The sequence below is a fragment of the Malaclemys terrapin genome, chromosome 3 (assembly GCF_027887155.1).
Source record: "Malaclemys terrapin pileata isolate rMalTer1 chromosome 3, rMalTer1.hap1, whole genome shotgun sequence".
NCBI lineage: Eukaryota > Metazoa > Chordata > Testudines > Emydidae > Malaclemys > Malaclemys terrapin.
In genome coordinates, this window is record NC_071507.1 from 147,211,881 (window position 1) to 147,238,266 (window position 26,386).

Below are 26,386 nucleotides of genomic sequence, written 5' to 3' on the forward strand. Positions count from 1 at the left end.
GCGTCCGCTGGCTCCCTTGCCACCTTCGAGGAGCAGTGGGCGCTGTCTGGGGTTCTCTGCTCGGTGTCCCCATCTGGTTCCCTGATTTTGAACCTTTGACCGTTACCTCACTCCCTGTTTTTTTATTAGTTGTCCCACGTAATCATTTGGTACTGGGTCCAGTGGTCCCTCCCGCTAGGCTGGGGGAAGGGCCTTTAGTAGTGGGCGGCTGAGCCCGCCCACTTCCCGGTTCGCCAATACGACCTCACTACGAGCCAATACTCATAACTTCAAATACAAAAATGCTACATGCATACAAATAGCAGAATTATATTCATTATAATATCACATAAGGGTGGCATGGTCTCACCACGTGAAATCTGATATTTTGTGTGCTTTTACCCTATATCAGGGGTCGGCAACGTTCGGCACGCAGCTCGCCAGGGTAAGCACCCTAGCGGGCCGGGCCAGTTTATTTACCCGCTGATGCTGCAGGTTCAGCCAATCGCGGCCCCCACTCGCCGCAGTTCGCCGTCCCGGGCCAATGGGGACGATGGGAAGCGGCACGGGCCGAGGGATGTGCTGAAATTATACAGATTTCACAGGGGATACCAGTGTTTTTCAAATTGGGGGTCCTGATCCAAAAGGGAGTTGCAGGGGGGTCACAAGGTTATTTTAGGGGGGGTCGCAGTATTGCCACCCTCACTTCTGTGCTGCCTTCAGAGCTGGGCAGCCAGAGAGCAGCGGCTGTTGGCTGGGCGCCCAGCTCTGAAGGCAGTGCCCCCCCAGCAGCAGCGCAGAAGTAGGGGTGGCAATACCATACCATGCCACCCTTACTTCTGCGCTGCTGCCTTCCAAGATAGGCGGCCGGAGAGTGGCGGCTGCTGACTGAGGGCCCAGCTCTGCAGGCAGCAGTGCAGAAGTAAGGGTGGCATGGTATGGTATTGCCACCCTTACATCTGCGCTGCTGCTGGGGGGGCACTGCCTTCAGAGCTGGGCGCCCAGCCAACAGCCGCTGTTCTCTGGCTGCCCAGCTCACTGCAATTGAAAGATTAAACTGCAGCTGTTAAACTTGTAAATGCTTTATCTGTTCTCTAACTTTTGTGTTGTTTTTAGATGTCCATGTGACATTTTGAGTTTTGGAGGGAGTTGCTTCACAACAATGACCTGGAGATTAGTATCAGAGGTCTGTGAGTTATATGGGGAGGGGGTACTATGTTTTTGTTTTGATTTAGTTTTTGGTATTTTAGGTCCAGCTCCTGGAAGGTTTTTAGGTGCCTAAGTGGGAGTTTAAAGTTTAAAGCACCTAAGTACGAACCTGAGCATCTGAGCCTTAGTGCTTTTGTGGTGAAGGGCCGGTGTGACATGGTGCAGGAACCTGGACATCAAATAAGGGACAGATATTCTCTTAATATACGGGAAGACTGAGGACTCGGCATTGTGCAGGGTAGGTGTTAGGCTTTTATCCCAGAGGGGGCGGTCTGCAGGCCAGGCGGGGGCTGATCACACTGGGCAGGTCTCCACAAAAGTTGTACTGGTGGATCAGGTCTGTCAGTCTGGCTTGTCTGCAGGGGAGCCCCACAGCGTCCCGGGGGGAGGGCTGCTGTAGCCATGGTGCAGCGGGGCAAGACTGGCAGGGGGGCTCCAGGACACCGCACTCGGCGCGGCGGGTCGCACTCGACTCCTGGTCCCGGCCCGGCCCCAGCTTCCCCTCCTCGGCCATGCGCCCTTTTCTTCCCCCTCCCATTAAGGCCAGAGTTCACACTTCGAGGCTCTTGCACAATAGCCAATCAGCAGCCCCCCTTGCGCAGCCTCCACAAACTCCCGGCCAATAGGAAGGGCGCCTTCCACTCGCCCCGAAGCCAATCAGGAGCAGGGACTGGCTCCGCACTGTTGATTTGGCAGGACGGGCAGTCAATGGGTAGCTTCATATCCCGCTGCCCGCCCCGCCCATTCCCCGCCTCCCTCCTTGCCCCGTTGCCCTGGAACCCGCTGTAAATATCCCGAGACGGGCGGCGGCCCCTTTAAGCGCAGGCCAGGCCCGCCAACCGCCTGGGGGGGTCGGCTTGGGAGGGGATGCGGCGTGGAGCCGGCGGCACTAGGTACCGGGCGGGGGCTGGGCAGAGCCTCGTATGGACCCGGCTTCGTTGCTAGGGCCGGGGGCTGGGATTGGGGGGGTCATAGGGGAGGGGCTGGGAGTGTGGAGAGGGAGGGGGTCGGCGAATGGCGTGTGGGGGATGGGAAGGGCTGGGAGTGGGGTGGAGGGAGTGTGGGGGAGGGAGCTTGAGGGGAAGAGGGAGGGGTTGGGAGTGGGTTTTGGGAGGGTGCTTGAGGAGAGGGCGCTGGGAGTGGGGAGGAGGGGTAAGGGGGCTTGAGGGGAGGGACGGGCTTGGGGGTCAAAGCTGCTGATTTTCCATCAGCACCGTCACTAGCTGGGATAACAACCACTTCCTTGTGTTTCACGTCTGTCTGTCCTTTGCTGTGCCTAGAACTCTTCAGGCCTAGGTCGGCATTTACTGGTCATCAACTGTTTACAGAGGGTCTCCTCACTAATTTTTGTGTCTGGCATTAGTCTTGCAGAGTGTTACTATGAAAACAAAATGCCCCAAAGCCTGTGATCCTCAACTCTGGGTCTAAATTTTAAGAATTCTGTCAGCAGTTTTGTGGTCCAAATATTACCTCTTTATAACTTTTTATAGTGTGGAATGCTGAAATGCTTAAATCCACCATTTCATTGTTTTGGGTGGTGGGGAAGGGTGTTTTTGTGTGCAATACCCAAAAAGGCTATTGAGCAATTCCCAGAGTGATACCTATTCCTGTTGACATAATTGATGAGGCTGATACACAGACATGTTTGGCATGAGACCGTGGGAATCCTGAATTATCTTGCCCTTTTTGGGAGGTTTTCTGTCTGAAATCTAAAAGCTGAACCACTAAAATATTCTCAGTTCCTTTTTTTTAATTGTTGTAGAAAAAATGCATTATGAATGATGGCCCCTGCTTGCTAAAATGAATGCCAAGAGCTCATGTTCTGAACATGAGGATAAAAAAGATTTGGAAAGGAGTCAACAGTTTTACCTCTAACTACTAAAAAGTTCTTGCCTGCCAAAATGAACATTCTTTGAGAAAAATCTGAAGAACAACTGTGATTTGAGAAATGGGAGAAAGAACAAGGAGCTTGGATTCTGACCATGACAGAACATCGGATGGTGATAAAAATAGCAACTCCTACTATTCAGATGAAGATAATGCATCTCATGTCTCTGACCGATCACTTACACTAAGCTCTCAGTCTACAAGCCATGGGAAAAAAGATCACAAAACAGAGACTTTGAGTAGCCTTGTGCATTACCAAGGTAAGCAGATCACAAAACATGGCACCCTGAAAGAGTCTGCTAGGGTCAGCTGTATTTTAAACTTTGAGGGAAGAAAATATAAATTATTTTATGTTTGGTAAGTGGTCTGTAACTTTTATTTTGATAACTGAAATGAGCCTTTGTCTATAACATTCTGCTAAACTTAATTTTAGATTATTATTATTATTATTATTATTATTGACAAGAAATAAAAAGACAAGTGAATTCTGCCCTGGTCCCATCCTCTAATTGCAACAGAACTTCAGATCTGCTTATTTTCCAAAGGTTGTCATTGGATTTCTTGAAGCAAACTCTTGTTATACAGTGTATATATAATACTTAAATCCAGGGAAGAATATTTATAATTTCTTAGACAAAATGTCCCAAAGATCTTTGTTGTGGATATCTGTTTTACTAGACTTTCCACTGTAGTTATATATAGTGTGTTCTTTCTCAAAAGAAATATTCATATTTCCATCCTTGGAGCTTCAAAAACAAAAGTGCTTTAATTGATTATTCTCCAAAGTTAAAATTCATTCCACTCCCATCTCCCTTACCAACACACCCCCACCTCAATCCCCTGGGTAAACTGCTTTGCTGACTGGGATTGTGGAGGTAATGGAACTTACTCCCCACTAGAGTGACCAGACAGCAGGTGTGAAAAATCGGAACAGATGGTCGGTAATAGGAGCCTATATAAGAAAAAGACCCCAAAAATCGGGACCGTCCCTATAAAATTGGGACATCTGGTCACCCTACTCCCCATCCAGCAAGAAGTGAGAAGAGACTAGCTCTGGGGCTCCTAAGGTGGACAATGACTGAACAGCCTCTATACTGAGTTTTGGCTGCTTATACTGAGCCATCGCACACAACTTCCAGTTTGAGTTATAATATATCCTGTCTTTCTAAAAGATATACTCTATCTCAACCAGAAGTTATGAGTCTCACCGTTTCTTTGACCCCTCTGGTCTGCTCAAGGAGTGCCCTCTTAAGTCTCAGGACTCGCCTTCATGTCTCTCTGGGCAGAGACCTGCATCCCTCTCCCTTCTGACTGGGGTTTTAGGCTGCAACCCCCTGCACTTCACTGTGATTATTCCCGCAGGCCTGACTGGAATCCAGCACCTGTGCTTTGCTTTCTCTCAAAGGGGCTATGGACAGTGTATGCAAGTGGTTGCAAATAATGAAACAACTCTTCCAAAGCAAAGTACTTTTATTTAAGGACAAAAGCAATGCAGAGAAAACACAAAAAATAAAAGGTCTAAACACATACTTAAGCCTGCCTCAGTCATGTACAGACCCTTGTCTCTCCAACCTTTCAGTACGGTTTGGACAAAGGTTCATGTCTGTTGATTGGATCAAAATCTCAATTTTCCCTAGCTGTGGTACTTCTTTCAAGTTGTTTACTTGTCCCAGGATTTGTAGTAATCACTCCCACACACACTGATTTTTAGTTCCTTGCTTTCGCAGATAATTTTTTATCAGAGTGATACAATAGTATCACAAAGATACAGATAACATTCTTAAATAGTCCCCAAATATAGTGCATGTGGTACAGTGTTTGTCACAATGCGCTTGATGCAGGAATCACTCGGTGAAATTCTGTGACCTTTGTTATGCAAGAGGTCTGACTAGATCATAATGAGGCCTCAAATCAATGAAATGCCATGGATCATGGCCTTAACCCCTCTTTCTTTGTTGACCTATTTGGTGCTGACATGGTGCTCAATTCAGCTGAGCTAAGGAGTGTCAAGTCCCCCTGCCTGTTTGTATGTTAGCTTCACATGTAGGTCTCTGGGAAACAGAATTGCCATGGTTTTGTTGCAATGTGTTGTGGAGGAAAGAGGGTGGTTGTTCAGGTTTTGTGGCAAAAACTGATTGTATCTGTTGACATGAAGGCATACATGTCAAGTGTCTTTCAGAAATGGCAGGATCACCACACCAATCTTTCGTTCCCAGATTTATACAGATGGTCAAAAGTGCAAAACCATATGTGAGACTCTGGAGTGCTTGATATGTATTGGAAAATAAAATCTATATTGGTAGATTTATCTGAACCCATTAAATAGGTTGAAGCAGCGGGGGTAGCCCTGTGGTATAATTATTACCTAACCCTTTCATAACTGAATGTAATGTGCCAAATCCTCTCTATCTGAAAGGAAAACTGAGTATTGTATATGATCAAGCTATGGAAAACTGAGTATCAGAAATATTATTGGATGAGTGTGTGTGTGAAATGCTTAGGGGAAACTAAGAAAAGATTTAAAAGCTGCTGTTTTCCATTGAATGCTGTCTGTAGAATAGAGGAGATACAGTAAGTGCCAAAAGGGAAAATAGAGGAGATAGTGCATGCTCCCTCTTAGCTAATACCTGATTTGTGTACTGTAGTGTGTTTCTGCTGTATACCAGTCTCATGATTCAGAAGCTGCAATGGCAGGTATAGGATGGCATCCGATATGTTGCTTCTAAAGGCTATTCTGCATTAGTTCAGTAATAACTGCATATGTTCAGTTCTCTAAATGACAATTTTTCTATGGGTTATTTGCCTTATGCAGTATGATTATGGTTTGAGCTATGCAAAAAGACCAAAGCTAAGCTTTTATTTATGTGTGTGTGTGTGTGTGTTTGTGTTTGTATAAATATACTAATTGTATTTTTATATATTAAAATTATATATATACCTACACTAATCCCAAATCACTTTAAAATAGTATCTGTATGTTGTGTATATATGAAACACATACAAATAATATTTTAAATTAATTGGGATTAGTATCTATTAATACTAAAATGAGGATGCTCCTTGGAAAATAACATGTGACAGAACTAAAATTTATCAGGGAAGAACAAATTTTCATAGGGTTTAGAACTTTGTTTCTAACTGCAATGAACCCATTGTTGTCATCGTCTTTATAGCAAGTACAGTAGCAGGTTTCCAGAAATACTATATATGTACTTTTGAATGTATCTAATAAAATTGCAGCATGCTTGCTACAAAACTAGCTGAAGCTCTGGTGATCACCATTTTAAATGTGTACAGAGATACAGTATTTCTATTTAAAACACTTATAATGAAATCTGAAATTAATGAACAAAAATATAACTACTACAGATGATTACTTTATCATTTCATTCTGATGGTTGCAAGCGGCATAATTGGTTTCAAAGTCAGAGTAAGAAGAAAATCAAAGTATATAACAGCTTTGCAGTGTATCATAAGCATAAATCTCTATCCTGTAGCGATGAAAATGAGAATAAACATTTTTGTGTTTGATTTCTCTAAAGAAAACCACCATGACGTAGGTACTGTAAAAAAATCTCTCAGGCAAGAAGGGCTTTATTTCAAGGAAGATGCCTGCTTAAATAGAAAAAAAAAAAAATAGCAATGGGCTTTGCTGAGTTCCTTACAGTAAAATCTGCTTTTTTTTAAGCCACTAAGAAACCAGTTTCCAAATATGCACCAGCCAAAAGAGGGAGAAGGTGGGGGTTTCGCTCCCAGAGCCTCAATAGGGATTCTCCTGCAAAAGATATAGATCTTGTTACAAAAAGGGTTCTTTCTGCCAGACTGCTAAAAATCAATGAGCTTCGGAATGAAGTAACTGAACTCCACATCAAACTAGATGAGCTGCAGAAAGAAAACAGGGCACTGAAGAGGCTTCAGTACAGGCAGGAGAAAGCCTTGAATAAGTTTGAAGATACAGAAAATGAAATCTCTCAACTCCTCGCTCGACATAACAATGAGATTAGAATATTAAGGGAGCGCTTACGAAAATCTCGAGAGAGAGAACGCACAACTGAGAGAAGACTGAAAGAGTCAGAGGATGAACTGTACAGGACAAAAAATTCTTTGCAAAAACTGAAAAAGCTTTCTGAAGATAAGCACTTAGCTGAACGAGATGAACTGGCAAAGAAGCTAGCCTCAGCAGAGAACAGACTGGAGGAGAGTGAGAAAAGAATTAAGGTGAGATAACTTTCCTCACGTCCCCCACCCACATTTTTTTAATTTAACAATTTAATTTAACAAATTGAGTAGGAATGCTTCTTTCCAGTATGAGCGTCATACATTAACTTGTATTATCCATTTTACAGCAGTAGGGTGAATAGAAAATGGTTTCTATTGCAAATAAGTAATACCACGTAAATTGTTTGTACATGACTATGCACAATCATTTTACAATCTGTGCAGTACACTGTATATATGTGTTTATTAATAATGTTGTTTATTGGTATGTTTTATCTTATGTGTTTTATATTATAGACTTGGCATTTTTAACCTAGATGCTAATCAATTTAGCAATAACTTCCAGAAAGGTATGCAGCTAATTTAATTTTTCATAATCTAGTTTATGCTGCTTGACTAGGTAGTGTGAATAAGAGAAGCATCCTCTGGGATTTTAGAGGATATTATGCTGAAGTTCTACAAAATAAATTATATTTTTAAAACAAATTCTCTTGAAAACTAATACAACTCAGCATCCATGCAATGTTTGGTTATTCTGTATAGGCTGGCTGTGGAGTCAGCCTCAAAGAATTATCATAATTTTGTTCAAAGTTATCTCATGGTATAGATACTTGTATAGTAGGTATTTATTTTAGGAATTTTGTGCATAATGTTTGCATCCTAGTCAGCAAAACTATATAGCCATTGGAAAGAAAAAAAAGCCCTTTTTAAGTCAAAACTACTTTTATATTGGGCCTATACCATTATAAGAGTAACTTAAGTGTCTAGCAATTGTGTGTGGTGTTTGTTTTTGTCTGGTATTTATACTCATATTTGACTGTGTTAAGATGGAGTTAAGGTTGAGTGCCTACATAGGAAATTTAAGGTAAAAAAAATTACAGAGATGGTATAATTATTTTTAAAAAATCCCAAGCATTATAAACCTAGGAAATTCAAGACTTAGGTTAAATTTAAGTGAAATCCAAATATGTCAAGGTATGGAAATGTAGAGTTGGGAACCCAAACAGCATTAGTTCTGCACTGTAATATTACCATACTCTAACCAGATATTTTCCAGTTCTGGGCACCACATTTCAGGAAAGATGTGGACAAATTGGAGAAAGTCCAGAGATAAAAGATCAATACAAATGATTAAACTTGACCTGTGATGGAAGATTGAAAAAACTGGGTTTGTTTAGTCTGGAGAAGAGAAAGGGGGGACATGATAACAGTTTCCAAGTACAGAAAAGGTTACAAGAAGGGAGAAAAATTCTTCTAGTTAATCTCTGAGAATAGGACAAGAAGCAATGGGCTTAAATTGCAGCAAGGGAGGTTTAGGTTGGACATTAGGAAAAACTTCCTAACTGTCAGGGTAGTTAGGCAATTCATTCCAGTGCTTAGGGAAGTTGTGTAATTTCCATCATTAGAGGTTTTTAAGAGCAGGTTAGACAAACACCCAGGGCCGGCTCCAGGGTTTTGGCCGCCCCAAGCAGCCAAAAAAAAAGCCACGATCTGCAGCGGCAATTCAGCGGGAGGTCCTTCGCTCCAAGCAGGAGTGAGGGACCATCCGCCGAATGACCGCCGAATAGCTGGACATGCCGTCCCCCTCTGGAGCGACAGCCCCAAGCACCTGCTTGCCAGGCTAGTGCCTGGAGCCGGCCCTGCAAACACCTGTCGGGGTGGTCTACATAATACTTAATTCTGCCTTGAGTGCAGGGGACTGGACAAGATGACCTCTCGAGGTCCCTATCAGTCCGACGATTCTATGGTTTACAATTAAGGCATTTTAGCACTTGTGATCCCATGTGAGATAAAAGTGATTTTTTTTTTTTTTTTTCTTAAAAAGCACTCTGGATATTTTTCTACTTCCTCACAGTGTCGTCATATGCTGTTCGTGTTAAACAGCTATCACAAGGACAGGTCCCCCAAAATTAACCCTTCACTAAAAATGGTTAAAGGAAAGTTGAGAAATCATTGTGAGGATGTCTTCTCCTCCTCCCCCTGCTTATTCTTATCCCAGGTTTTCATGGGGATGTTCTTTTATTTCTAATATGCCAGTTTGAGAGCCCTCGGAGTCACATGGCCTCTCTGTCCAATAGCATACAGAATCCGGGAGGTATTGTGAATGCCCAGTGCCTCCTCAGAGTTATCTCCCTGTATGTAGGTGAGGTGAGGTTGGGCACCAACCAAACCTGGTGTGGCTGGCCCCCCTGGTTAACATCTGGATTTGATCAAGTTGCTGTGGACACAAAGTCAAATGGCCTCTGTACCACACTAGAGGCGGAGTCAGGTTTGACCCTCAAATAGTATTTTTATATATTTTGTTTATTTTAAAAAATTGCTGCTTTTTTTTAAACATTCTATTATCATATGAACTGCAGGATTTGGAGAAAAACCTTGAGCTGAATAACAGCAGTTTCCAGCGACAATTGCAATCTGCGAAAAAAAAGGTACATGAGGCCCAAGAAGAAAATAAAGCTCTCCAAGAAGAGCTTCAACAACTAAATCAAAAGCTAAAGGTAAAAATCATGTACTGTAATATTAAAATCCAGCCATTTTAAGGCATTTTTAGCTGTGGGAGTACTTTATTATTGAAATATTTCAAGTTTATTTTAATCATTCCTTGCAAAATTAACTTCATTTTTCTCCATATGGGTTCACTCTCTTTTTAAATTTAATCTCCTAAACTCTGATTCTCAAATACCTGTATGAAAGGGAATGTGTTAATGTCAGTCATCCTTATTTATTATTTGCATTAGGTAGGAAAAGGATAGGTCAAGTACACAATCAGAAATCCCTGCTAAACTGTAAGCTGTACAGAAAACTAAGGACTGGGTTTTTAAAATTATACCTGCAAATAAGTACATGCAATTAATATGCCTAAATTGCATATGCAATTACTGTAGCTGTGCACATAGACTGAGTAATTGCACATGCACACTGGCAATTGGCATGCATTGTTACTTTATCTGCACAAGCAATTACTTGCTCATTTTAGGCGTACAAGTTCTAAAATTAGGCTATGAGAATCATTGTTTTAAAAATCATAATGCATGGTATTATTTAGTACTACCTTAGTCAGTACTTCCTGAAAGAGAAGCTGTCAGTTCAGATTTGGACCAAAATGTAGATTGTGTAAAAAGGTTTCACGAAACCGACGGTTGATAGAAATGTTTCCATGACTTTTAGTTCCACTGGAAGAAGTTGTTATTAAACCGCTGAACACCATGGGAGGATATAAAAGTGAAACTGATTTAAGTAATGTTAACTGCCCAATCTGAGAGAAATTCAAAGTAACTGGCATGTGATGTGAAAAGTAAATAGGATTTTTAAAACTTTCATTTTCAGTAATCTAAAGTGCTACCAGTAAAGTTAAATAAACTTGCTAGTTTCAAATAAATAGGTCTTAAGTTGACAGTGTTTCTTTAAAGAAGACTAGGATACCTTGAAAAATACATTCATGATCAGAAGAATCCCAGCACTGTTTGTTTGTTAACTAAATTCAGTATTCCTGGTTAGGCAACATTTATTTCTATGTTCTTTTTAGTAAGAGCCATGTGAGAAGAATATATCCCTGTACTGTATATGGCTCAAGGCAAAAAAAAATGGCATTTTTTTCACAACTGCATCAATTTTAATCTCTGCATTGCTCCAAAGATATTCTTTATGGCTCCAATTCAGCAAGATATTTAAGCACTGAAGTCAAAGGGACTACTCATATACTTACTTACATAAGCATGTACTAACTGTTTTGTTGAAACAGGGCCTATATCCCCAAGGCTGACCATCACACAAATTATGGTACAGTAACTCCTCACTTAAAGTCATCCCGATTAACGTTGTTACATTGCTGATCAATTAGAGAACATGCTCGTTTAAAGTTGTGCAATGCTCCCTTATAACGTTGTTTGGCAGCTGCCTGCTTTGTCCACTGCTTGCAGAAAGAGCAGCCCGTTGGAGCTAGCTGGTGGGGGCTTGGAACCAGGGTGGAACAACAGCCTCACATCAGCTCCCCGCTGCTCCTCTAAGTTCCCTGTGCTGCAGCCACCCAGCAGGCTATCAATTGCCGCAGTTCAGGTGTCCCTCCCCCCACTGCCATGTGCTGCTCCTGCCCTCTGCCTTGGAGCTGCTCTCGGGATAGATAGATAGATAGAAAAAATAGTCTTTTGTCTGGTGAAAAAAAATTTCCCTGGAACCTAACCCCGCCATTTACATTAATTCTTATGGGGAAATTGGATTCGCTTAACATCGTTTCGCTTAAAATAGCATTTTTCAGGAGCATAACTACAAAGTTAAGCGAGGAGTTACTGTACTTGCATTTTCCATGTTCTCTTTCTGAACAATACACCCAGGGCCAATTCTGACAATGCTGCCAAAGCTGTAATATAGCGGATCCTGCTTGTCAGAGTTACTGCCCGGTCCACTAGCAGGTAGTAATGCTAATGTTATTTTTTTATTTTATTTTATTTTTTTACTTAGAACAATACAGAAAATTAACATGGTAGGCACATGCATCTATAATTTAGATTTCTAAAATTTTAAGCACCTTTGTATGAAAATTTTGATCTTCAGTTTTATCTTAGCTAAGTTCAAAGATACAATACTAAATGTGAGAGAGTATTTTGGCAATCGGCTGATTTTTGAGAGGGGAGGAAACCATGTACTAGAAATGTGATTTAAAGAATAGAACATTCTCTTTAAACATTGTGCTGAATAATCAAGGACCTTATTCAATGAAGACTGAACAAAATATATATAATTTTCCTTTAAACTACATAGTTGCTTAGCCTTGCCACAATTTATTTCAATGGCTGTTAAATATAAGTTGATGTAACTTTATTAATTTAACTCTGTCTCTACCTCATTCATTATCAGGAAAAAGAGAGAGAACTTGATGCAAAAAATATATATGCTAACCGTATGTTGAAGCCATCACCTAAAAAAGACACAGATGTTACACAAAGGAAAAAAGGTAATTTTAAAAAAAGGATATAAACAGAAAAGCTACTACCAAATAGACTCTATTATTTTTTCAGTGTTCAAGCCATTAAGTGTTTGTTTCATTTTGACCCTTCCAGGTCCTGTCCCAGGCTGTGGAGTTCTTCACTCTCTGTAAAACACAGCAGTCAAAACAACCAATGACATGCATTTTAATATTTATTTGACTGTCCCCCTAATAATAGTACAATGAAGCCACCATACCCCAACAAAACAACTAGGGCTGTCTGCTCTCATTCAGCAGTTTACATTTATCCCAAACGTTCATGGAGGGGAGGGGGAAAGGGCTTTGTTTAGAAATAGTTTGCTATTAAATCACAACTAGTGATCAAGCAGGTAGCTTGATTATAACTAGACCCACTGGAAATATGCACCATTGTCATTCCACATGACTGTCTGGATTTAGGGGTTTCTCTGGATTTTTGCTAATTCTGGTTTGTAGAGCAGAATTTAAGTATGCATTGAAAAATGTAGTATAGTCCATCTGACTGAAGATAATTTTTCAAATGCAAATCAGTGTACTGATATCTTCCTGAATCTGCAGGCAGACTGAAAACTTGTTTTACGTGTGTATATAGGGCCAGATCCACTCCTACTGAATCAGTAAGATTACTCACCAGGAGTAAGGCAAGCAGTCTTTTCTATGGCATTTTAAGCAGGCTTTGATGTCAATACTTTAAACTATTTCATGGCTGATCCCTTTAATGGAAATATCCTGCTGTTCTGCATCATCCAGTGTACTTGGGTTAATTTGAAAGGTCATTCCATGGAGACAAGGTTGCAAGTCTCAAAAATGCTAGCAATAGACTATCCTATAATATTAAAGTTGGTCTTTTTGTTTCTCTAGAAGGATCACCAGTGAAGGAGGGGAAATAGACAAAATTTAGACCATTGGCAGATTGTGGGGGGAAAGTATCCAAGGGGGATATTTTTAGACAATTTAGTAGATTTAAATAACACACTATGTGGATATATTAAAAATATCTTCAGACTTTTTCAAACACTTCCCCAGAATCTCGGGAGAGCTCCTTAGAATTTGGCAATATTTCCTACAGGTTCCCATTGGCCCTAATTATGAAGTTCACCTCTTCCCTGATATAACACGACCCGATATAACATGAATTCGGATATAACGCAGTAAAGCAGTGCTCGGGGGCGGGGGAGCGGGGCTGCGCACTCCAGCGGATAAAAGCAAGTTCAATATAACGTGGTTTCACCTATAACGCAGTAAGATTTTTTTGGCTCCCGAGGACAGCGTTATATAGGGGTAGCGGTGTACTTTGACTTTAAGATACTTTCAGAAACATGTAACACTTTGTTTTGTGTGGATTTATTTTTTGTCCTTTCAAGTAATTGTTTTTGCTCCAAAATTTCATCAAAATGGATATAGAATTTTCTTTTTCTTTTTTTCTTAAATAGAGATCAGCCACAATTAAAAAAAACAAACAAAAAAACAAAAAAAAAAACCTGCTGATCCTCAGTAGATCAGGATACTTTTATGTATTCTTCTAAGTTATAGGAATACTATTAACTCCTAGGTATAAATTCATGAGAAGCAAAGATGACAATTTTTTTTTTTTTTTTTAATTTTGGGGTTCTTTTTATTTGGGAATATTTAGAATTACACAAAAAAAAATGTGACTTGCTTTGTTTTCGTATATATTTATTACAGACACTAGCCAGAATACTAAAAAAGGAATCCAGACTACAAAAGGAGTACAGACTAGTGGGTACTTCTCACCAATAGAATTTCCTCCACCACCAGAGTTTGTTTCTGTTTATGTAACAGATCAGAAAGAAGAGGAGACACTTCTTAGAATGGTGAGTTATTTTACAGTTCCAAAAATAATCCACCTACGATGCTAAATTTCCTAAGGACTAATTTATATTTTAGGAAAAACATCCTCATATCTTAGGAAAATGATTAGGCTGTCAGATAGACCAAATTACGGTTTTACATGACCCTGTTTAAATTTCACGTTCTCTGAATCCTGTTGACTATCATTAACTTGCTCTGCTTCTTTTATTACCTTTTATCATTTCACTGTAATCCCTACTGATTTGACATTTTGGTTTCTTTCTCTTTCTCTATTTCTAGTCTAGATATTTGAGCAGTCTCTTGTTCTCAGTATTTTTGCTGAGCCTTAATTATGGTTTACTTTTAACTTATTCATAGATTCTAGGACTGGAAGGGACCTCGAGAGGTCATCGAGTCCAGTCCCCTGCCCTCATGGCAAGACCAAATACTGTCTAGACCATCCCTGATAGACATTTATCTAACCTACTCTTAAATATCTCCAGAGATGGAGATACCACAACCTCCCTAGGCAGTTTATTCCAGTGTTTAACCACAATTAGGAATTTTTTACTAATATCCAACCTAAACCTCCCTTGCTGCAGTTTAAGCCCATTGCTTCTTGTTCTATCCTTAGAGGGTGAGGTGAACAAGTTTTCTCCCTCCTCCTTATGACACCCTTTTAGATACCTGAAAACTGCTATCATGTCCCCTCTCATCTTCTCTTTTCCAAACTAAACAAACCCAATTCTTTCAGCCTGCATTCATAGGTCATGTTCTCAAGACCTTTAATCATTCTTGTTGCTCTTCTCTGGACCCTCTCCAATTACTCCACATCTTTCTTGAAATGTGGTGCCCAGAACTGGACACAATACTCCAGTTGAGGCCTAACCAGTGCAGAGTAAAGCGGAAGAATGTCTTCTCATGTCTTGCTCACAACACACCTGTTAATACATCCCAGAATCATGTTTGCTTTTTTTGCAACAGCATCACACTATTGACTCATATTTAGCTTGTGGTCAACTATAACCTCTAGATCCCTTTCTGCCGTACTCCTTCCTAGACAGTCTCTTCCCATTCTGTATGTGTGAAACTGATTGTTCCTTCCTAAGTGGAGCACTTTGTATTTGTCTTTGTTAAACTTCATCCTGTTTACCTCAGACCATTTGTCCAGATCATTTTGAATTATGACCCTGTCCTCCAAAGCAGTTGCAATCCCTCCCAGTTTGGTATCATCCGCAAACTTAGTAAGCGTACTTTCTATGCCAATATCTAAGTCGTTAATGAAGATATTGAACAGAGCCAGTCCCAAAACAGACCCCTGTGGAACCCCACTTGTTATGCCTTTCCAGCAGGATTGGGAACCATTAATAACAACTCTCTGAGTACGGTTATCCAGCCAGTTATGCACCCACTTTATAGTAGCCCCATCTAAATTGTATTTGCCTAGTTTATCGATAAGAATATCATGCGAGACCGTATCAAATGCCTTACTAAAGTCTAGGTATACCACATCCACAGCTTCTCCCTTATCCACAAGGCTCGTTATCCTATCAAAGAAAGCTATCCGATTGGTTTGACACGATTTGTTCTTTACAAATCCATGCTGGCTGTTCCCTATCACCTTACCATCTTCCGAGTGTTTGCAGATGATTTCCTTAATTACTTGCTCCATTATCTTCCCTGGCACAGAAGTTAAACTAACTGGTCTGTAGTTTCCTGGGTTGTTTTTATTTCCCTTTTTATAGATGGGCACTATATTTGCCCTTTTCCAGTCTTCTGGAATCTCTCCCGTCTCCCACGATTTTCCAAAGATAATAGCTAGAGGCTCAGATACCTCCTCTATTAGCTCCTTGAGTATTCTAGGATGCATTTCATCAGGCCCTGGTGACTTGCAGGCATCTAACTTTTCGAAGTGATTTTTAACTTGTTGTTTTTTTATTTTATCTGCTAAACCTACCCCCTTCCTATTAGCATTCACTAGGTTAGGCATTCCTTCAGACTTCTCAGTGAAGACCGAAACAAAGAAGTCATTAAGCATTTCTGCCATTTCCAAGTTTCCTGTTACTGTTTCTCCCTCTTCACTGAGCAATGGGCCCACTCTGTCTTTGGTCTTCCTCTTGCTTCTAATGTATTGATAAAAAGTCTTCTTGTTTCCCTTTATTCCCGTAGCTAATTTGAGCTCATTTTGTGCCTTTGCCTTTCTAATCTTGCCCCTGCATTCCTGTGTTGGTTGCCTATATTCATCCTTTGTAATCTGTCCTAGTTTCCTTTTTATTTTTTAGATCATGCAGGATCTCGTGGTTAAGCCAAGGTGGTCTTTTGCTACATTTTCTATTTTTCCTAACCAGCGGAATAGCTTGCTTTTGGGCCCTTAATAGTGTCCCTTTGAAAAACTGCCAACTCTCCTCAGTCATTTTTCCCCTCAGTCTTGATTCCCATGGGACCTTACCTATCAGCTCTCTGAGCTTACCAAAATCTGCCTTCCTGAAATCCATTGTCTCTATTTTGCTGTTCTCCCTTCTACCCTTCCTTAGAATTTCAAACTCTGATTTCATGATCACTTTCACCCAAGCTGCCTTCTGCTTTCAAACTCTCAATGAGTTCCTCCCTATTTGATAAAATCAATTCTAGAACAGCTTCCCCCCAGTAGCTTTTTCAACCTTCTGAAATAAAAAGTTGTCTGCAATGCAGTCCAAGAATTTGTTGGATAGTCTGTGCCCCGCTATGTTATTTTCCCAACCTATATTTAGATAGTTGAAGTCCCCCATCACTACCAAATCTTGGGCTTTGGATGATTTTGTTAGTTGTTTTAAAAAAAAACCTCATCCACCTCTTCCACCTGGTTAGGTGGCCTGTAGTAGACTCCTAGCATGACATCACCCTTGTTTTTTACCCCTTTTAGCCTAACCCAGAGACTCTCAACACTTCCGTCTTCTATGTCCATCTCCACCTCAGTCCAAGTGTGTACATTTTTAATATATAAGGCAACACCTCCTCCTTTTTTCCCCTGTCTATCCTTCCTGAGCAAGCTGGACCCATCCACACCAACATTCCAATCACGTGTATTATCCCACCAAGTTTCAGTGATGCCAACGATGTCCTGGTTGTATTAGCACTTCCAGTTCTTCCTGCTTATTACCCATACTTCTCGCATTTGTATATAGGCATCTAAGATACTGGTTCGATCTTGCCTCCCAGTTTTGCCCTGACCCTCCTTTCTCTCTGCCATTATAGCCCACACTCCCTCTTGTTTCCGACCCATCTCCCAGGTCTCCATGTTCCCCACTTACCTGTGGGCTTTGCCCACCTGTCCCCGTCGAACCTAGTTTAAAGACCTCCTCACTAGGTTAGCCAGTCTGTGTCCAAATAGGGTTTTCCCCTCCTCGAAAGGTGAACGCCATCTCTGCCTAGCAGTCCTTCCTCAAATAGCATCCCATGGTCAAGGAAGCCAAAGCCCTCCTGGCGACACCATCTTCGCAGCCCGACATTCACCTCCACGATGCATCTGTCTCTGCCCGGGCCCCTACCTTTGACAGGAAGAATCAAAGAGAATACCACCTGCGCTCCAAACTCCTTCACCCGTACTCCCAGAACCCTGTAGTCACTCTTGAGCCGCTCAGTGTCACACCTCGCAGTATCATTTGTGCCCACATGGTTGAGTAGCATGGGGTAGTAGTCAGAGGGCTGGCTAATCCTCGACAATGCCTCCATAACATTTCGGATATGGGCCCCCGGCAGGCAGCATACCTCCCGAGATGAAATGTCAAGGCGACAGATGGGCGCCTCCGTCCCCCTCAGCAGAGAGTCTCCGACCACCACTACCCTACGTTTCCTATTTGCAGTGGTGGCAGCAAACCTCACAGCCTTAGGGGTACAAAGCTTCTCCTCCTTTACTGTAGGGGGCGATTCCTTCTCTCCTGTATCAAGAAGAGCATAATGGTTACCTATTACCACGGCGGGAGGGTTCGGAGCAGGGGTGGAGCACTGCCTGCTGCCAGAAGTAACCAGCTGCCAGTGTCCACCCTGAGCCATCTCCTCCTCCACTAGTGGTGTATCAGCAGTCCTGTGTACTGGGACAGCTACCTCAGCTGTCTCCACATGGACACTGTCCAGGAATTGCTTGTGGATTCGGATGCTCCTCAACCTAGCCACCTCCTCCTGTAGCTCTCCCACCTGCTGCCTCAGAGATTCCACCAGCACGCACCTTTCACATTGGATGGTCCCCCCAGCCTGGATATCAGTAAGTGGAAATTGCAAGTTACAGTCTCTGCAAAACCACACCAGGATCTGGGTAGAAGCATCCATGCTCAGGCACTCTGTCTGGCTACAGGCGCAGGTGGAGGAGACAGAAGCAGTGCTGGCACAGGTGTTGCGGGTCTTCCTAACCATTGTAAGCCTCCCTCTGTCAAACTCCCTCTCAAACTCCCTTGTCTGCAGCCCTCTGTCCGCTGAAAGGGTTGTTTAAGCAAGAAGTTTTGAATGTAGTTGGTTTATAGGTTTTAAGGGGAATAAGAGAAAACAGATAGAACTGGCAAGGGACCCTCGCCCCCTTCCCAAACTCACTTGAGAAACTCCCTGTTAGCAGCCCCTGTTTGCAAAAGCTCCCTGGTCACTTGTGCGCTGCTTTATAAAGCCCTGGCCTGGCCTGTATGAATGCCCCGCCCACTGATGAAGGCTGAGCCAATTACCAGAGGCTTCTAGCTTTCAGACCTTCCTTTGAAGCTCACAGCTTCCAACTGCCAGCCACAGCACACGGTCCTTCAAACAAACAAACAGACTGACAAACACAAGCTCAGCACACAGCAAGTAACCCCCAAACACAAACAAACACACACTACAGACAGTCACTTACCCCAAGGGTGCTGTATTGCTCCTCCTTCACCTGGAGAACTCCCTTGCGAAACTCCCTGTTAGCAGCCCCTGGTCGCAGAAACTTCCAGCCTTCTTCCACAATCATGGATTTTAGTGCTTCGACCCATTGCACTAGTGTCCAAATCCTGCTCCCCTATGTAAAGTGTGAAATATTTCTGTTACCTTTATCCCAATGTTTTTTTGCTGTTAACATCTTCATTATAAAATAGTATCTCACTGATTTTTAATACTTTTGAGCCATAAGACCAAAATTCAAGTGAAGTGTAAGGTGATATTAGTTCACCTCCTTAGATCTACTTGCACTCACTGTACAAATGTTTAAAGGGTACGAGAATTGTAACTTATGCACAGAGGAGCTGCAAGAAGGTGTACGTTAAGTAAGGTAGAGACTACCAAGTCTGCTGTAAATTCAATAGCTGTAGAATCATGGAATACATTGGACTTTTCTTAAGTGAAATATCCACAAGGATCTCCTGTTTGTTTCCCTCCCTACATTGGTAATATTTTCTTTCTAATTGTGGGAAACTAAGCTTTAAAAAAAGTGTAACTTTTAGCTTAGGAAGCATTGAGATTCATGGTCATTCTGATCTCTGCCCAAAGGAAATTCCATATTTGGAAAGCCTTGTTTCCTCATTCACAGGTTTTTATCCTTGTGGTTGACCATTCTGTTAGTTCAGAAGAAAGTAATGATTTAGGAAGTCATGATGTCAGAAAGAGAAGTGGTTCCCTAAAGTTGCTTGGATCAATTTCAAGGAGGAGTTTTGATTACCAGGACTGAAATCTTGAATATGTCTCTCTGTACAGCTGGGAATCAGTTCAGCAGGTAGAGCATTAGGGTGGTGCTCTTGGGAGGCCTGTGTTGCTGTTTTCTATAACAGCTGAAGCTTTTTCAGGGTTTGCAGTTTGATTCCTAGGTCTTCAATTCTAAAATCTTCTTCTCCGTTATCTATAATCTTTGGTGCATGAGTCCTTTTAAAATGTAGTAGATTTGGGTGATCTGCCTTGGCCGGGGTTGGCAACCTTCGGCACGCAGCCCATCAGGATAATCCGCTGGCAGGCCGCGATACGTTTTGTTTACGTTGACCGTCTGTAGGCACTGCCCCCGCAGCTCCCAGTGTCCGGGGTTCGCCATTCCCGGCCAATGGACCAGGACTTCATTGTGCTAGGCACTATACAAACACAGAACAAATAAATTTTAGTATGAAGCATTACAGGATGCAGTTTCTATTAAAGATGCCATACAAAATCAAGTATCTGAGGGGTAGCCGTGTTAGTCTGAATCTGTAAAAAGCAATAGAGGTCCTGTGGCACCTTTAAGACTAACAGAAGTATTGGGAGCATAAGCTTTCGTGGGTAAGAACCTCACTTCTTCAGATGCAAGAAGTGCTTGCATCTGAAGAAGTGAGGTTCTTACCCACGAAAGCTTATGCTCCCAGTACTTCTGTTAGTCTTAAAGGTGCCACAGGACCCTCTGATACAAAATCAAGTTGATGATTTGCAAGTACCTAAGACCATGTTAGGTCTGATAAATGTTTTAGGGCCATTTCCCCAGCTGAGGTAAACTGGAGTGGCTTCATTGAAGTCCTTAACGTCATTCTGATTCAGAAGACTTTGTGTTTAACAATAAACAAAAAAAGCTGTTGCAAAAATTTTCTATCACACTTTCTTTTATCAATTTACATCAGGAACAGGAAACTCAGAAAAAAGAATGGAAAGAACAAGCAGAGCATCTAAGTCAACGGAACAGGGAGAGAGAGGAGAAAATGAAACATGACCAAGAACTGCAGGCGTTAGAGGAGAGAGCCCAGAAACTATGTGACGGTAAGAAAACTGTGGCTACTGCCAAGCTGGAAAATCTAGACAAAACAAAATACCAATCAAATGAGGCCTATAACACTTCTCTTGAAAACAACAAATTGATTCTGGAAAAGGAAAACCACTAAAAAGAATAAATGATTTAACATGAACAAGGTCAAAACAGAAAATATTAAGGGATACAAAGTAACCTCCTTCCTGTGCCTTGCTGTTACTGCCCCAAGACAAGGCTTCAAAGCCAAATACCAACTGTGGAGAACCACAGCTGAAAAAAATATCCATGAAAAAAGTCAATGGACAGTTTGCACCGACTGAGAATCTGCCCTCTGGTGTCTTGGGGTAAAATAGTCCTAATATTAGCACTCTCATCCACTTTACTGTAAAAATTAGATTTTTTTTCCCTAGCATTCCTCACTGAAATTCAGCTGCCTACTTCTCCTTCATAGTGGAGATGCTATGCCATATATAGATGAAAAATATTAACTGTTGCAGTTTGTTTTCATAAGCTTGGTATAAAGTACAGTACAGTACAAATTGTTGTCAGTGCTGTCACCACCTAGGTCCATATCCCAGCTCTTCAGAGAGGATTCCTGATCGGGGGGGATCCATTCTGTACACATGTATCAGGTTGTTCTTGTTCAAATCTGAACCTATCTTAAAACTTTATATTCAGACAGGAAAATTATTTTTTGAATGGGTAAATATTCAGAAAATCGCCTTTTTGTGTGTGCATGCAACTTTGTGTGTACAATCACTTGGCCACAAACTCTTGAATCCATTGTGTATGCAGTTCATATGTGGAAGGACCTGATTTTCACCTCCTTACACCTCATGTAGCCATTTATACCTGTGAAAAGTGGAGTGTGCTGTTTTTGCAAATAATAATTTATGTTCACTTGATAGTGCACAGAAAGCTTGTGCAGAGGTGTTTTCAACACACACTATGGCCTGCAGACACACAAGTGAGGAAGAGGTAATATTTTAAATTGCTCCCTACTGTAGGAAAACTTAAAAACAAACCATTGAAAATTATTACTCATTTTGTATTTTGTTATCCAGTTGGCTTTGCAGTAGCACTTCATAAAACAAGTGCATTCCAAAGTTGTCTTGAAGTCAGTGATGTTGACAGAGAAATATAAAACACACTGTCAATCAGAGTTATTAAAATCAATGATTCATCTCTGTTCAAACACAGGGTAAGGATAAAATCAGTAGAATATGAAACTACTAAAAGAGATGAATAATGCAACTACTACAAAATTGGTTGTTTTAAGTTAGGATAGCAGATTTAGCCTATGTCTAATTGTTTATGTTTATGAAAAATAACTTCTTTAAAAAATAAACCAGTGCTGGTTGCAAGAATTGTAAAAGCTCTGTTTTTGTATATGACTTAAAAAAATAAAAATTCCTTTAAATATTAGAAAATGTCAAATAACTTTTAAAAAAAATTCCATGCAGAGTGGAAAAAAGAAGAATTTGACAGAAGGAAAAAAGAAAATAACTTTTTATTGGCTAAAGAAGAAGAGGCAAGAATTGAGTCAGAAATATATAAAATTGAAAATGAGACACACAACATTGAAAAACTAGAAGACCGACAAAAAAAAGAGTTGCTGCTGGCTAAAATGTATAAAATTGACAGAGAAACTCAAAACACTATTAGTATGAAACTTGCTTCGCAAGCACACCTCACAGATACTGCATCAAAATCTGACTCCCTAGAGAAAAATGAGAAAACCTACCAGTTCTTAGAGACCACAGAAAAATTGTTTAATGGATTTCCAGTATATGACAGCCATGATGTTACTACAAAAGCAGAAGGACAGAAGCGGCAAAATGTTAGAACCACAGATTCAAGTAATGATTTGACATTTGGTAGTTACGTACCTTCCTTTGGGAAAGGATCCGGGAGGCCAAGTTGGCTTAATCAAAAAAGTATTGTCTTAGAAGAAAATACTAAAGAAAATACAGATTTCAATACTAAGAAAGAGAAAAAGTCTAATTTAATGGAGCAACTTTTTGGAACTAGTGCCAACACCATCGCTCCACCTAAAAGCAGTGACTCAAGTCCTTTGGAAGGTGACTATGATTCCGGCAGTGCTCTTCCTCTGGGCAAAAGCAATAAAGTTAAAGTTAAAGATGATGATTTTTTTTTCAGTGAAGGAAGAAATTTTAACCCAAATAGGCACCATTTACAGCACACAACAAGCAGACCAGCAGTTAAGGCTGTTGATTCTTTCGAAGATGAAATTGAAGAAGTAATCCTGTGATGACCACCTTTCATATAACTTGTGTGTGAAAATGCTATCCAAATATTTTAATACAGTATTTATTATATACAGATTTGTAAAGTTTCAGATATTAAAAAGCCTTATGAAGGGATGATTTCAATAGATAAATATATGTATTGAGGAAATATACACTGCACATTCAGATAGATCGGTCTGGCCTACTCTAACCAGTCTGGCTCCTTGTGCAGTTATATTTTTTTAATGTATCTTTCCTAATACAGTCCATGAAGATAAAGAGTTGCAGCCAATAATCTTGAGGGAATTTCCTGAACAGATTCCCATATAATGTAACTGAGTTTGGATATATGCTCACTTCTTCATTCAGGAGATGATACTATTTCTACCCTACTCATTTTCCAGTCTACTCTTTGTATGTGCATTTGCCACTATCAAATCTGTGCAACTGCCAGGGCAAATTGGTGGTATTCCAAAAGGCTACCACTAATGCTCTTCCGTGGATTTGGATGGGAGGGAAAGTAGTTGGGCAACACTTATACCTGCTTTTCTAGAGCCAAACATGACCTGCGTCATTTTTCTCACTAGCCTCTGCCTGTGGCAGTGGAAAAGGTCCCATGATACTTTCCACACCCTTGTCTCCTCCAGGCTGTGCTATGTCATTATTCCACTGGGCTGTTCAAACACTTCAAAGCAGATTCAATGCAGTTAATGCAGATCCTATATATAGCTGCTGGGTTTTGGTTGTTTGTTTGCTTTTCCCAATTGGATTAAAGATAATAGAGATAACGAGGGGAGGAAGGATAATTCAGCCTACAGTTTGGAAGGCCATGAGTTCTGGCCCCATCAACCTTTTTGTTATAAGCTATCTTTGCATGGCACCAGGGCCGGCTCCAGGGGTTTTGTCGCCCCAAGCAGCGCAAAAAAAAAAAAAAAAGCCACAATCGCGATCTGCAGCAGCAATTTGGCGGGAGGTCCTCCGCTCCGAGCGGGAGTGAGGGACTGTCTGCTGAATTGCCACCCAATAGTTGGACCTGCCGCCCCTCTCCAAAGTGGCCGCCCCAAGCACCTGCTGGTGCCTGGAGCCGGCCCTGCATGGCACATTTAAATACTGTTCTGGGAAAACCTATGCCATAGTCACACCTCTCTTAATTGAAGTGGGTTTGGATTCTCCACTGAAAATAAAACATATGAACTGCTGAGAATTTAAATGATGAGTTAGGAGGAAGTTAATCAGTATATTTTAAAATAAATTCCAAAAATATTGCAAAATCTGACTATCTCCAAGTCATACAAACATTTTTTTTTTAAATTGAGATGAGAATAGTGCGCATTGTTAAATATAACCTACCCAAATATTTGTGTGAGACGGCAGAAAGTTATTGAAACTGATAGCATGGATTTATAGAATTTGAGGTTGAGTGATTGCAGAATCTGAGAAGGTGCTCTGACATATTGGGACAAATATGCTATAAATGAGATCCGGAATGCCTTAAATATAGAAGATTCTTATAATTTGGAGTTGTTGCTTGTTCTCCCTTCACAGACACATGTTGCCTACTGCCTATTAGAGAACTGATGCTGGAGAAACCCATAGAAGTTATCAGTTAGTTAGCCCATTTCCTCTCCCTCTCTCCTTCCTAATTAAATAATTCCAGTTGGGTTTACAATGTAATTTAGCCCTGTGTTGTATGTACTAGTACAGTATATACTTGTTTGATCTTCTAGGCCAGTTGATCTAGTTTCCATGTAAAAAAAAAAAAAAATTGGACGGAAATAATTTCTTGAAAATTATAAATGTTCAGAACTGCTAATGAGTCATCTTGTGAGTTTGTATACTTGGCTTTGTGTTTTTTCTTAAGTTTTTTTCAACTCTAAAAATGGACTCTGTAGTTTGATGCATAAAGCATAGTACTGTACTGTTCACAGGGAGCTTTATTATTTAATGTAAAATGCATAGAAATATAAGCACAGAAGTTGGCTAATGGTGCAATGTGCTGTTATGTGAGACAGCCTGCATTTGGGAGCAACCACTGGACTCCCACATCAGCCAGCTGACTTAGGAAAATGGTGTGGAATATGGTGTTTTATCTGAAGGCAGCTAGTAATGTGTTACCCTTGATGTGGAGTACCTCCCTTTGGCTATTGACATCTGCTGTCAGTGATACATTCAGAGTGCCTCCTTGTGATGTTAGGGGAAGGCACATGTAATTTCATCTGTATGAAAAGGAACATGTAGTAAGCAGGGAACGACAGGCCGTCACTTAGAATAAAGGAATAGGTGAAAAGAGAATGTAAAAGGCACTCGTTCTATAGTGAGTCACAGAAGACCCTACATAGAAAACAATTATCTCAGGATCAGCAGCTTTTTTCACATCTTAACAGAATTTCTTGTCATGCAAGAAGTTGTTTGGTCCCAGATATATCAGGCTAGAATAGATCTCTAATTGTGTCAGACTTGTGCTCACCACAGCTGAGGAGAGAGGGAGACAAAGGTGGCGTTAAGCCACCTTTATGCTTCCCTCATCCTCTTGGCAGCCAAGGACTAGTCTGGCTGCAGAGCTACTCTAAATTTAGCTAGTTTTGCAAGAGCCCCAAGGGACTGCTACGCTGCCCCGGGATCACAGGAGCACAGTGTGCTCTGGTCATCCTGTCTCCCTCAATCATGCTGCTGGTACATGCCCTCCCCAAGGGGAGCCAGGAGGGTGTATCGGAGAGTCAGCTATGCTGTCTCAGCACCAGGCTAGCATTCTTCATGCCAGTGGAACTCTGACCTGCCCATTCAGAATAACTTCACACCCCTTTTTCAATACTGCAGCAACACAAAGGACTGTAACCTGGGCCAGAATCTGGCCTGTTATCCCCAGCTGTTCATACATAGGGCTGTTGATTTATAATCTTCATTTCCTGCTGCCATACATAATTTTGGAGAGAACATTTCTTCATGAATGTCTCCAACCAAACACTTACAAAAGGTCCATGATGGATGATGAGCACATCTGCCAGCTTCTTGTGGCATGCTCAGAGGGCTGATGGAGAGGGCCATGCTCAGATGCCTGAACCCTCATACCATGAAAAAGCAGCTTTTAACATTTTTAGTGCAAGAATAAATAATTAGTATGTGTTCGTTTAACACAAAGCAAAGAGGATTTTATAATTGAGATGTTAAATTAATATGCCATAGAGATGATCATTTTTAATGTTTATAAAGAGATGCTGTAGTACTGTTCTCGTATGTATTAATTCCAGTTATATTTATTATGTAATGTCAGTTGCTTTTGTAACTTCTGATTCATCTTCTGTATAAAAATTCCAATCATAACAATGCTGATTTTTAACAAAATGGTTTTTATTAAAGAATTTGATTAAAGTTTTTGTATGAAGATCA

The 26,386-nt window shown here is 41.1% G+C and overlaps 1 protein-coding gene across 2 annotated transcripts; it reads left to right on the forward strand.

Annotated features, from left to right (window-relative positions):
- Positions 1-1,360: 1,360 nt before the first annotated feature.
- LCA5 (lebercilin LCA5) lies at positions 1,361-26,386 on the forward strand. 2 transcript variants are annotated; one of them, XM_054023826.1, is made up of 8 exons: positions 1,361-1,426; positions 2,951-3,335; positions 6,764-7,293; positions 9,654-9,791; positions 12,148-12,244; positions 13,943-14,091; positions 20,626-20,761; positions 22,214-26,386. In XM_054023826.1, exons 2-8 carry the CDS (start codon positions 3,137-3,139, stop codon positions 23,020-23,022), a joined length of 2,058 nt encoding a protein of 685 aa, XP_053879801.1. In that variant the 5' UTR covers positions 1,361-1,426; positions 2,951-3,136; the 3' UTR covers positions 23,023-26,386. The 2 variants fall into 2 exon arrangements, with proteins under 2 accessions (XP_053879801.1, XP_053879800.1); XM_054023825.1 differs by lacking the exon at positions 1,361-1,426 and adding an exon at positions 1,926-2,081.